Source organism: Ambystoma mexicanum, chromosome 10 (genome assembly GCF_040938575.1).
Source record: "Ambystoma mexicanum isolate Mex_15411 chromosome 10, UKY_AmexF1_1, whole genome shotgun sequence".
Classification (NCBI taxonomy): Eukaryota; Metazoa; Chordata; class Amphibia; order Caudata; family Ambystomatidae; genus Ambystoma; species Ambystoma mexicanum.
Window position 1 is genome coordinate 1170173462 of NC_090932.1, and position 13982 is coordinate 1170187443.

General features: G+C 44.1%; 1 protein-coding gene across 3 annotated transcripts in view; it reads right to left on the minus strand.

Moving 5' to 3' along the window:
* The window catches only part of LOC138492131 (uro-adherence factor A-like), a 1977591-nt gene that overhangs the window by 315775 nt on the left and 1647834 nt on the right, over positions 1 to 13982 (minus strand). For all 3 annotated transcript variants that reach the window (XM_069619116.1, XM_069619117.1, XM_069619115.1), the window contains one exon: positions 1254 to 1373. In XM_069619116.1, the coding sequence (XP_069475217.1) occupies positions 1254 to 1373 (120 nt within the window). The remainder of the gene's footprint in view (positions 1 to 1253; positions 1374 to 13982) is intronic.

Consider the following 13982-nt stretch of genomic DNA (forward strand, 5'->3'; position numbering starts at 1 on the left):
CTGAAGAAGCTTCTTTTCTGCATGCAAAAGTGATTTTGCACAAGATTTGGTGGCAAACTTTGGTCAAAACTTTGAGCATTTGATGACCACTTCATAGAGGGGTGTTGTGGTGTTAACTATTTGGATAAATTAATTGGCTTGTAAATGTAAACGTAATAACTTAATTGGATTTGAATATAGGGCAAATAATTAAGAAAAATGTAGCATTCATTTACATTGTCTGCCCATTATCTACATTCCAGATGGTCAGAGTATCAATCAATGATGATTTTTCCACTGGGACACTATGTAATAATAAATATAGGTGACACTACAATTAATATTACTGATACATATAATGCATGTTGGCATCAAACACAAAAGCAGTGCATGCAAATTATTTAATAAAGAAAAGTTGGGTATGGATGGCACTTATTTGTCCATTATGCTCCTATAAACTGCACAAAGGAACAGAAACATGGTTCAATTGTTTTACTCATTAATTTGTCAGCGGGGCAAAGTATCTGAAGAGGACAGGGTTTTAACAATGATACTGCTATAATAAGTAAAGACATTTTTGCAACAATAATTTGCATGGTGGCAACAAACACAAAGCTTGCATGTATACAAATAAGCCAGCTGGAACCACAGTAGGATTATTGGCCAACATATTTGCACAGTCTAGGACTCTGTCCTGGCTACATTGCTACTGAGGTCTCATCCCTTCAGTACCTCCTTCTAGGCCTCGACGTCATGGCACAGAGCAACTGGTGAGCAACAATTTAGGGTGCCACAGGCAACCTGTTGCTCCCGAGCTACACGTTGGGGATCACTGATCTAGAAGCTATGTTAGATCTTCTTTCAGCAGGTTGTTCTGAAGTAATTACAGTACGACTTCTGTCTTGTTCCATAAGGATAGGACAAGTCTCAGTAATCAAATATATTAAAGACTACATTCGTTACTCTCTTACAAACTACTTCACTGGCTCAAATGTAGTCAAATCTGATGGGCTCTGATGACTTATTCATTTTCAAATGGAAAGAGTTGACCTGCTCTATTGAATAACCAAAGGAGCTCAAAGTAAGTAGCCACACTGCCTCAAATGAATGGACTCATAGCTATTATTTGAAACAGCATGCAAATGTACATTTGGAAGTTACTGATGCCATCTTGCCACCATACTATTGGTTCTTAATGTATTTTCACCAGCCTTTGAGTACCAAATCCATAGTTAAATGTGCATTTCAAGTTCTGTGTTATGAAATTAAAGTACCTGTTGAACCTCATCCAGGCATGACCAGTAGGCAAAGTTTTCAGGATCTGAGCGATCATGACATGGATCCCTCCTGCTACGTCTCCTTCTTGTATTTCTGGTGAATTCCTCATCACTCACCTGCAGAAGAGCAACAAACAGGGTACTTGGCTTTACAGTGTGATATGTCCAAATTGCCCCCAAGTTCACCCAGTGGCCCTGGCTACATAACAAGACACTAGAAGCATTAGTAATGCTAGTTCACCCAGTGGAATAGATATATAACAGAATGATAGATGTGGTACTAATGTTACTGGTTCATTTAGTTATTTATGTTTTTATTTGCATGTACAAAAGCGTAATTGATGCATCAGAGTTCTATGAGGTGCAGATTATGCCTAGCAGTAAAACATGATACAAGATAACTAGGAACAGAAATTTAGTAAAAAGGCTTGGGTGACTGGTCATTTAAGGCTGTTAGAACAGATGGAGCACTCCAAGAAATAAGCATAGTAAGCTAAATAATATCAAGTTGCATGTTTGTTGTCCTTGGTACTGGAATGAAATTGCAGAACACAATTACCCTATTGACTTAATTCTCTCAGAATCACATTCAATCAGCTTTAATGAATGCAGACTTGAAATGCAGATGTGCAGCATTCCATCTCTGTTTACCATTTCCATTATAGCCAAGAAGGACAAGATAGACCTGCAATGAAAAGGGCTGCTGCCCTCTTTAAAACCATCCAGATGCATAGTATAAGGAGACTAGTGTCTGTTCTGCTCAATGCTTAAAATTACTATGCAACCATTTGGCAAACACTTTGCCTATTGATTCCAAAAGCGAGATTAATCTATATGAAGCAGGTTTTAATTAAAGCTCATTTTTAAGTATTGCTATAACAGTGCACGCTGCCAATAAATAGGCCATATCTTTAATATCTCCTAATATAGGGACAGGAGAACCTTAGTCCATCAAAGAGGGACAAAGCAAAGCACCTGGTTTAAATCGCCATCCGGATCTTGGACATGTCGAATTGGATAGCTCAGGGGCAACATGCTCGTGTGGAAGCAAAACGATGCGGAGCAACGCAGGTTTGAACCCACTCTTAGAAACCTCTGGGTATTAAGTGTGTTATAAGGGAGTAGTTTCTTACCTGTAACTCCATTTCTCCAGCGTTGGTATCTTTCATGGATTCACATGCTGTGAATAATCCCTGTTGTGAGGCTGGGAATCCCTGGTTACTTTGACTTGGTAATTTTCCTATGGAAAAACATGACACTTTGAGTGTCCTATCGACGTTGTTGTGGGTGCTTTTGGTCCCCACCAATGGGACGTCGAGTCTATAGCTCCACCCCAGCAGCTTCCCTTCAGATTTTAACCACTCCAGCTAGAGGATATCCCCCTGTAGAGGATGTATGCCTGAAGGGGGTAGGCTAGAGGGTGCATGTGAATCCAAGAAAGATACCAACGGTGGAGAAATTGATTTACTGGTAAGAAACTACTCCCTTAATTGGCTCTATCATGGATTCACATGCTAAGAATAGATTTTATAGCAGTATACATGTTAGGAGGAGATAAAACAGGCAAACAAAAATTAGAGACGTGCACATTTTCTGCGCTAATGTGAGAAGTATATATTCATAAGTATCAGAAAAAATACCCAGGATGTTGCAGGGCTTACCTTACTGGAACAGCCGTTGAAGGACTGCTCGTCCCATGTGCACGTCTTAAGCGTGCTGGCAAAAGTGTGAGGCACTGCCCTTGTTGCCGTGTGGCAAATATCAAATGTCCTTGATCGGCAATCCAACAAGAGAGCCGCAGAGGCAGCCGTAGCCCTTGTAGAATGTGCTCTAGCCTGTTTGCCTTTGAGTGGCAGAAGGAGATTGTTGATCAAATCTACCTTGCAATGCTCTGTTTTGAAATGGATTTTCCCTTGTTTAATGGGCCAAAGGTGACAAAAAGCTGTCTAGTTGATCTGAATGATTTTGCCCGGTCTAAATAATGTTTTAGCACACTATTCACGTAGAGGTATGTAGGGCTTTCTCTGCTGGTGAAGTGGTGCTTTGAACGTTTTGAAAGAATGTAGGAAGAGTTATGGTTGAATTCTTGTGAAATTCTGATGGCACTTTTGGAATGAAGTGAGAATTGGTGGAAAGGATTACTATGCGCTTTGCGAATCGAGGATCTACTACTAAAGCTTTTAGTTCGGGAACTCATCTAGAGGATGTAATGGCTATTAAGAATGCCACCTTCCAGGTTACAAACTTGATATTGATAGAGGTTCGAAAGGAGTTTTCATAGGACCCGCCAGTGGAATCTTTTTCTTTGGAGGAAAGGTACGAGATATACTTTTTAAGAAGTGTTTGAGTAGCCTGTTGCTGTAGAGGCGAGGAGATCCTCTTTACCGTGTGAATCTTAAAATTGCTGCCAAGTGCACCTTTAAGGAGGAGATTGGTAGACCTTCCTGTGCTAATTTGAGAAGGTAAGGAAAAACCTGTTGAGGTGGGTTAGTAGTTGCAGGATGGTCTGCTGTGCACACCATGTACAGAACCTTTCCATTTGTGGCTGTAGGAAATATTGGTGGATGGAGCCCTAGCCGCTGCTAGAATGCGTTAGCAGTCTTGAGGGATGTTTAAGTGGCTACATTCGGAGTGGTCAGGAGCCACGAGCCCGGGTTGTGGTGCAGAATCACTCCGCCGTCTTGCGACAGAAGATTGGCGTGAGATCCTAGCTGGATTGGATTGTCCACCGCCAGTTGAAGGAGGTCCGAGAACCAGGTTTGTCTGGGCCATTAGAGGGCTACCAGGATTATCCTGCAGTGATATTTGAGTATCATCTGTATTGTCTTCCTGATGAGAGGCAACAGAGGAAACGCATAAGCAAACATTCTGGTCCATGGGAATGAGAATGCGTCCCCCTGAGAGTCGGGATGAGGTCTCCTGCTCGTAAATTTCTTGCACTGATTGTTGCTCTAAGTGGTGAACAGGTCCACATGAGGATGGCCCCATGTCGAAAGGATTTCAGATATCTGGTTGTTGTGTAGCTGCCATTCATGGGACTGCGACGAATCCCTGCTGAGTGTATCCGCTTGTTTGTTTTGTATCCCCGGGAGGTGGACTACTTGAAGCATAATATTGTTGTGAATGGCCCAGTGCCAAATGGTCTATGCTTCTTGGGACAGAGTGTTTGACTGTGTTCTGTCTTGTTTTCTCAGATAACACATTGTTGTGTTGTCTGTGAGTACTCGCACCACCGAATTTAATGATTAGAGACAGGAAGGATTTTAGAGCCCAATGTACCACCCGTAGTTCCAACAGATTTATGTGGAGGACGGAGTCATTCGGGAGTCCACAGGCCTTTGACTTGGTGTTTGTCCAGGTGACCTCCCCATCCATCCCTCCAGGGAGACGTCGGTCACAATCGTGAAATGTCAGTTGAGTTCCACAAGGGGCATCCCCTTCGCAAAGTTGTAGGGGTATGTCTACCAGTTTGGTGTAGTTGAGAGAGTCTGAGTGAAGGTGATTTTGTCTGCCCAGGACCCCTGGGTTTGGGACCATCTGGTGGCTAGAAATCTTTGAATCGGCCACATGTGTAGGCTGCAATGGACGATCAGCGGGATGCAGGAAAACATGGTCCCTAGGAGAGCCATGTATGTGCACAAATCGTGACTCGCTTGTTTGGAATGAAGGACTTTGCTAGTGTTATCAATTTTTTTACCCTGTCTGAAGAGGGCGTGACGAGACTTTGGTCCGTGAGGAACAGTGCACCCAGGAATACCAAACTATTTGAAGGAACTTGCAAGATTTGGTGTAATTTATTGCAAATCCCAATTGTTGGAGAAGAGTCTCTGTTTGTCTCAGAGAAAACATGGTCTGCTGATATGTTCGATCTCGAACCAACCAGTAATCTAGATATGGGTAGATGCGGTGGCCCTGCTTCCTGAAAAAAGCTGCTACTGTTGCCAAGCATTTTCTGAACGTCCAGGGTGCTGTTTTAGGCCGAATGGAAGTACTCGAAACTGGTAGTCGCTTTCGCCGACCTTGAACCTAAGATCTTTCTGGCGTCTTGGATGTATTGGAATGTGGATGTATACATCCTTGAGCTATAACGCTGACAGAAATTCACAAGGCTGTATAGCCTTTATGACTTTCTGAAGTGTCACCATTTTGAACCTCTGATTTTTTATGTTTTTGTTTAGTTTTTGCAAGTCCAGCCAGGATAGGACGCCACTTCCTGTCTGGTTTCTTGAGTATACTCCTTTTCCTTTTGCCAAATGAGGAACCCTGCAATTGCCCGTTTCCTTGACATTTGACGCACCTCCTGTAGTAGAATTTGAAGGTGCAGGTGTTATACCTTTATGGGAGGTAACGGGATTTGTGTGCATTTAATTTCCAACAAGTAGCCATGCTGGATGCCATCTAGCACCCACCTGTCCTTTGTTATTGCTTGCCACTTGCTGAGGAAAAACGCCACATTTCCTCCCTCCTGTCTGCCCCTGAGGCAGCAATTGCTGGGACTTGTTCTGCCTACCTCTTTGAGAGGTGGCTGATCTGCGCTTTCGCTGCCCGTGGTGATGCTCCCTGCTGTGCCCTGAGAATAGTAGCCGGATCTGTTTTAATTCTTGTTATCTCTTGATGACGAGAATCTGGAATTACCCGAGGCTCCACCAAAGAACCGAAAGGACCGCCTGCCCTGCAGGGAAGTAAGAGACCTAGCAGTGTCTAGTCTCCTTTCATGGTTTTGAGGGCCTCATCAATCTTTTCACCAAACAGATTTTCTCCTTCAAACGGCATGTCGAACACCTTGTGCTGAACTTCTTGCCGAAAATCAGTGCAAAGTAGCCATCCTTGCCTTCAGAGGACCAATCCATTTCCAATGTGTTTAAACCCTGTATCAGCAAGATCTACAGCGATATTAATGCTGTGGTTTGAGGCTTCTTCCCCTTCACGCACCAGCATCATGGCTTCCTTCCTCTGATGCTCCGGTAAGTGTTCTAATTTAGGAGCCAACCGAAGCCACATCTCTCAATCGTATTGAGCCACCATAGCAAGGGCATTTGCTGCTTTGACAGTTATTGCAACAATGCCGAGCATCTTCTTACCGAAGGCCTCCACTTTCCTGCCCTCATTGTCTGAGGGAGTGGCGCATTTGTGCTACGTACAGCCCTTGCAACTCTAGGGTGATTAGTGAGGTGAGACATTTTGGAGTTGTTTGAGGTGCCTTAAACTTTTTATCCAGTCTCCCTTTAATGGCCAGCTCTGTAAATGGATGTTTAAGAGTTCGTAGACCCTCCTGACAAACATGATCAAGGATGGGTATGGAAAACACTGCTTTCCTGCATTTACCCATGTGGTCAAAAGGAAACAGTTCTCCTTTTCTTCTTCAGGGATTAAGCCAAACTCCTTGCACACTTTAGAATCCATGGAGCAGAAGGCCCCAATGTCATCTGGAGTTGAGGGTTGAGCAGGACTACCCTGCATATCTTGGTCCGGGTCATCCGTGTCCCACGTGTTGGCTCTGCGAGGAGATGACGAGGCGGTGGAGCTTGTGCCTTGTGGACTAGTGTCTTGGCCTGTGTCTATCAATTCTCTCTCTTCATGTTCGCGTATACGTGTTTGTTGTTTGTTTGTTTGTTTATTCATTTGTTATGCGCACCAGACTCGTAAGTAAAAGGGCGCAGCAGTATGGATATGCAAAGCTTACAAAGTTGCGAAATATGCACAGGATACAATATTTACATGCTTACAAGATATACACAATGTACAAAAAAGAGTCAAGGGCTAAAAATGGCATATGCAATTACAAAAAATAACCAATAAGCACAGTATAAAAATAAAGATTACAAAAGGTGAGGCCCTACATGTGTCACATGGGCTCGCTGGTAGTCTAGATCACACATGGTCTTCAGATGTTGATACAGTGGTACCCTATTACACCGGGTGAGAGGTCTCTTCAGATGTGGGCAGGTCCACAGCCAGTACTAGATTAGGGATCAGTAGCGATGATGTATTTTATTACATTTTTTCTGAAGTGTGGGTAGGGTTGGTCGGCTCTCAGGTCTTGAGGCAGTGAATTCCAGAATTTAGCTGCCTTTACAGTAAAGCTGTTACCACCAATAGTGGTGAGCTTATATTTAGGTATGGTCAGACAGTTAACATTCCCCGTTCTGGTCGGTCTGAGAGAGGTTCTTCTCTGGAGTTTATCTATAAGGTAGCTGGGGGCTGCGTTATTGAGAGCTCTGTGGGTCAGAGAGAGCATTTTCTGTTGTATTTTATTGGATGTAGATAGCCATTTGTGCTGGCATCTCAATGAAGAGATGCGAGTTTTTTTTATTTATGACTAAGGCTGCTCTTAGGGCATTGTTCTGTAGTGTTTGGAGCTTTTGGATGGTGGATTTATTAGCACCACTATATAGGGCATTACAGTAGTCAATTCTGTTTGTTTGTTTGTTTGTTTGTTTATTCACTTTTTATGCGCGCCAGACCCAGGGGTAGCAGGGCGCAGAGGCAAGAAAATGCAAAGCTTACAGGTTACATCAGAGCATAGCGTGCAATATAAAATACAGTAATTACAAAGTTTACAAATTCGAGAAAGGTCAATCACGTTACAGGTTACATCATGGCCGAATGTACAGTAGAAAATACCATGAGGTCATAGGACACAGATAATTACAAAATATACATGGGACACAGTTACAAATATACAAGGTTCAACTGAGGGCAATCAGGGTTGTAAGCGACATAGGTCATGTGAGGTCAGCTGAGGTCAGTCGAGGTGAGGAGTTCGATGACATTTTTTCTAAAGCGAGGGTAGGGTGAGTCCACTCTCAAGTCTTGTGGTAGCAAGTTCCAGGTCTTTGCAGCCTTTACCTGAAAACTATTACCTCCGATTGTTTTAAGTCTGAAGTTCGGTATTGTCAGGCAGTTGGAATTGACAGCTCTAGTCGGTCTGAGGGATGTTCTCCTGTGGAATTTGTCAATCAGGTATTTTGGGGCGGAGTTATTAAGGGCTTTGTGGGTCAGGGATAACATCTTAAGTGTGATTTTGTTCTCAGTGGTCAACCAGTTGTGATAGCGTCTGGCGGCAGAGATGTGGGATCTTTTGTTTATGCCTAGTGCTGCTCTCAGGGCATTATTTTGTAATATTTGTAGTCTTTGCGTTATAGTTTTGTTCGCTCCGGTGTAGAGAGCGTTGCAGTAGTCAATCCTGGAGAGTATTAAGGCTCTAGCCAGGATTAAGCAGTTCTTATTGGAAAGGAAAGGTTTACCGGCTCTTATTAATTTGCACATGTAAGCTGTGGAAGAGGCAAGGGATTTTAGTTGTTTGTCAAGAGATAGGGTAGAATCAAGATAGAATCCCAGGGTTTTTACGTCCTTGGACACTTGGATGATATTCCCGTCTATGTTAAATGAGGAGAATTCCTGACCTAGTTTTTTTATATTAGTTTGAGTGCCCAGGATAATCAACTCTGTCTTATCATCGTTCAGACAGAGGCCATGAGTGGCCATCCAAGCCTGGATGATAAGATATACTTTGTTCACCAATTCCGTGTCCTTCGCATGATCCCCAGAAAGCGGGAGGAGGATCTGTGTATCATCTGCGTAATTAGTGTAGGTGATACCGAGATGGTCCAAATTATCAAACAAGGGCTTGGTGAAGATGTTGTATAGAGTTGGGGAAACGCAGGAGCCCTGGGGGACACCGCATGAGATGGGGGTGGGATCTGCCGCTGCTAAGGGGGAGAATACTCTCATCCTTCTTTCACTCAGAAATGACTCAATCCATCTGATGGCTTCCGGGGAGAAATGGGCCGCCGAATCTAAGTGACTACAGAGGACTTTATGATCCACCAAATCAAAGGCGGCAGAGAGGTCAAGGAGTAGCAGAAGTACTGTTCTCCCTTTGTCTCGCAGCTCGTCAATTAGGGATTTCAAGTCAATAAGGGCAGTTTCGGTTCCATGTAAGGGGCGGAAGCCCGATTGTCTCTCTCCTAGGAGGTTGTGTAGTTCTAGATGCTTTTGAATTTGGTTATAGGTGGCTTTGTCCAGAATCTTGAGAAGAAACGGTACCGTAGTAATAGGGCGGTAATTAGTAGGGATGAGGGGGTCTAGTGTCTGCTTTTTAAGTAGGGGGAGTACCCAGGACTGTTTAAGGTTGGCAGGGATGGTGGCTGAGGCAAAGGAGGCGTTAATCAGTTTGGTGATAAAGGGCGATAATTCTCTGGCAGCGTCTTTTATTAACTGTGCTGGGAAGAGGTCACCTTTACAATTGGAAGGTTTAAGCGACAGGATAATTTTTTCTACTTCCAAGGTGGTCATTTTAGAGAAGTGGAAGGAATCACTGTGAGCCAATAGATTATTGGTGTTGGGCGTTTTGGGCGAATCCTGAATTTTAAGTACTTCTATTTTTTGTTGGATTTTATTTTGGAGAGTAGTAATTTTGTTTGTTAGGGCATGCTGGATATCTGTGCACCAAGGTTTGTCCTTGGTGCAAGCTTCCAGTGTGGGCATAGCAGATTCAAGATCCTTTAGAATAGAGAATAGCTCTTTCATGCTGGAGTTAGAGTTGGCTATTCGGTCATTATACGAGTTACGTTTAGCCTGGCAAACTTCTTTTTTGTAGAGTGAGGAAAGAAAGGTTAGTTTGGCTTTGTTGTCGACTGAAGGACAGAGCCTCCAGGTAGTTTCACTTTTTCTTTTCAGGATGCGCAAGTCTCTTAGCTGTGGCGTAAACCATTTATTTAGGTGGGCTTTTGGTTTACTTGAGCTGAGTTTGAGAGGTGCCAGTTTATCTAGGGTGAGGAGCATGATATTATTGAATTCTTGTACTAGAGTGCTGGGGCTTAGATTAGCTGATAATGCATTGAGGGTCGGTAATATAGCTGGGATCACTTTCTCTACCGTAATGCATTTTTTATTTCTGGTTAAGCAAGGCGGTGCTATAGGAAGGACTATGGGGATGGGACTGGCAGTGGCTAGGTTAAAGGACAATAAAGAATGGTCTGTCCAAGGTAGGGGTCTTATGGATAGGATAGTGGCTGAGCAGTTACAGTCAGCTATCCAATCTAGCGTTCTTCCCTTGAGGTGCGTAGGCTTGTCAACTCTTTGAGTTAGGCCTAGTGCGTGAATAGTATTGGCTACTACTGTTGCATTAGTATCCTTGGTATCATGGAAACCTAAGTTAAAGTCCCCAAGGAGGATTATTTGAGAACAAGGTTTAAGGTTATTAGTCAGACGGTTGTGGAGATCCTCTTCAAAGGTGCCTAGGGGGCCTGGGGGTCTATATAAAAGGTGGATGGTGAGAGTTTGATTATTATTTATCTGGAGTTTAGCGGATAAGGTCTCGCAAGATTGGATTGATTGTGTGGGTACTAGTCTAAGTGAGAGGCTTGTTTTGGAGATTATGGCGATGCCGCCGCCTCTTGCACCTTCTCGGTCATTTCTGATAATCATATAGCCATAGCATGAGCGAGGGTCCTGCAGCATTGTGTAGCCACGTCTCTGTAATAGCGAGAAAGTCAAGGTTGCCTTCTGAAATTAGGTCGGCAATGTCAAGGGTGTGGGCAACAAGCGATCTCACGTTCAAGAGTGCTCCAACGATAGTTGGGGAGTTAGAGACCTCTGTGGCTTGGGGAGATGGAGTAGTGGGTGTGTTAGTAGGCTTAATGTTCTGAGTTGGGTAGGTATTGGAATTAGGTGAAGGAGGTGGTCTGGTATAGCGAGGATGGCAGATCTGCTGGAAGTTAGTTTTGATGTTGGTAGGGGGAAGAGACCTACGGGGAGGTTCATACAGTTTAGTTAGCCTGGCACGGAGTCTGAGGTTTCTAATGTGTGTATCACATGGACGTGATACAGAGGTAGTCAGATGTGTTACCGATGTCAACGGAGGCAGGGTGTTAGGTAGGTTAACATCTTGCATGGTGAGTAGATGTAGGATAGTCCTCAGTAGGACTGTGTAAGTCACTGGTAGATACATAGTTGTTTAAGGAGGCCTATCTAAAGTGCCACATTAGTAGTCGGTGAGAGCCGTTGGTAACAAGTACAAAGCACGATGTATGCTGGGAGTATTAGCATGTAGGGACAATCAAGTAGTAAGAGTAACCTAGATACTAAGTGCTAATATGATGTGTGTAGTCAATGACTCAATAGCAATGATTCAGCTAAGCATGCTAAGTAGGTACAAGAGCAAATGCAATCAGGTCTTAGAGGCAGAAGTTTAACTATGCTGGCTAAGAAAGTACAAGTGCAGATGTAATCCGTGACTCAGAGGCTGGGCCGCCTAGATGAGTACAGAATCGAATGCTGGTAGGTAGACATCACAGTTGTACGGGTGGTAATCATCAAAGTGCCGTGCGGCATGCATATGAACAATAGCGGAAGAGGTAGTAATTCACACCAAAGCAATAGTATAAGCGTAGTGGTCACTTAGAAGGACGCCTCAGAGGGGATGTTTTGTTGGCCAGTAGCGTGGACAAGGAGATCTGGCGTGGAGAAGGCTCTCGTGCGAGCCTTATGGCGCTAATGTTCATGAGGCACAAGAGAAGAGTACGTACACACGTTTTATGTGAGCAAGGTGAAATACAGCTGAGCTTGGAAGTTTACCTTAAATCAGTAGGAGTTAGAGGACCAGGGGGTCTGGCAGACGGCAGTACTGGCAGTTAACAGGCTGGGAACAGGCACCAGCCTTGTTTCTGAGGGCCTTGGAGGGAGAGGGCTGGCTTTGCCTGCCGGCGCCCAATGGCAGGGGATGTAGTCAGAGTCGCCAATCAGGCAGGCCAAGACTACTGCTGTGTGCCTGGTAGGGCACAGGGTGAGACAAGCCTAAAAAGCAGCGGCCATCTTGGAAAGGGTACCTCGTGTACCTCGGTGCTGCAAAACAGGGCGGAATCGTGCTCTTGCAGGTGCAGGGCAGGTGTAGGGCTGCCTAGGTTCTTAGTAGGGCATCACGGAGCAATTATGGGCATTTAGGCATCGATTTTGGATTTTCGAATTTAGATGCAGTGCAGATTAGCGCAATGTGGAGGCGCTTACCAAAATACAACAGCTGATCCGGGGATGATTCCTGGCTGGCTCCGCTGCTCCTGCAGTGTTGGGGCCTCGGGAGATGAGCTCCTGCTCCTGCTGGGGGAATCCAGAGAGTATTAAGGCTCTGGCCAGGATCAGAGAACTATTGTCAGAGAAGAATGGCTTACCAGCTCTGAGTAACTTGCAAGTGTAGGCCGTGGATGAGGTTAGGGATTTGACCTGTTTATCAAAGGACAATGTACAGTCCAAGTAGAATCCAAGGGTTTTTACCTCCTTCGAGACTTTGATGGTTTCCCGTCAATATTGAATGAGGAAAATTCTTGGCCTAGTTTTTTGATGTTGGCCTGTGAGCCTTGGATTATTAGCTTGGTCTTATCGTTTAAGCACTGGCTATGAGGATCCATCCATGCTTGTATGATAGGGTATACTTTGTTCACTAATCCCGTGTCTGTACTGTAATCCCCAGAAAGTGGGAGGAGAATCTGAGTATCATCTGCGTAATTAGTGTAGGTGATACCTAGATGGTCCAGATTGTCCAACAGAGGCTTAGTGAAGATATTGTAAAGGGTTGGCGAGACATAAGAACCTTGGGGGACACCGCATAGGATGGGTGTTGAGTCAGCGGCTGCTGAGGGGGAGAAGACTCTCATAGTTCTCTCACTCAGGAAGGACTCAATCCATTTGATGGCTCCTGTGGAGAAGTGGGCCGCAGAGTCAAGGTGTCGGCATAGGACCTTGTGATTGACCAGATCAAATGCGGCAGAAAGATCAAGAAGGAGCAAGAGTACTGTCCTACCCTTGTCTCTCTGCTGGTCTATTTAGGACTTTAGGTCAATTAAGGCTGTCTCTGTTCCGTGTAGTGGACGGAAACCAGATTGTCTATTACCTAAGAGTTTGTGCAGTTCAATGTGTTTTTGAATTTGGATATAGGCAGCTTTATCCAATATTTTGAGTAGAAATGGGACTGTGGTAATGGGCCGGTAATTAGTGGGAATAAGGGGATCTAATGTCTGTTTCTTGAGGAGGGGGAGCCCACATGATTGCCTGAGGTTAGCAGGGATGGCACCTGTGTCAAATGAGGCATTTATCAGTTTAGTGATAAATGGGGATAGTTCTCTGGCAGCATCTTTTATTAGTTGTGCTGGGCAGATATCACTTTTACAGTTCGAAGGTTTCAGTGACAGGATAATTTCTTCTACCTCCAAGATAGACATTTTAGAGAAGTGGAAGGTAGTATTATGTGTCGGTGGTGAGACATTGGGCAAGAGGGTATTGGGCGAGTGCTGTAAATGCAGCACTTCTTTTTTTTGTTGAATTTTATTTTGGAGCGTGTTGATTTATTAGCTAGGGCTTGTTGGATGTCTGTGCACCAGGATTTGTCCTTAGTGCAAACGTCGGGAATAGCAATTGGGGACTCTAGTTCTTTGAGTATGGAGAAAACTTCTTTCATACTAGAGTTAGAGCTAGCAATAGGCTCATTTTAGGAGTTACGTTTTGCGCAACATATTTCCTTCTTATAGTGTGAGGAAAGTGATGTTAATTTGGCTTTGTTCTCACTGGAAGGGCAAAGTCTCCAATTAGTTTCACTTTTATTCTTTAAGATACGAAGGTCTTTGAGTTGAGGTGTAAACCATTTTTTCAAATGGGCTATTGGATTGCTAGGTCTGAGTTTGACAGGGGCAATTTTGTCCAGTGTAGTGAGCATAATATTATTAAATTCCT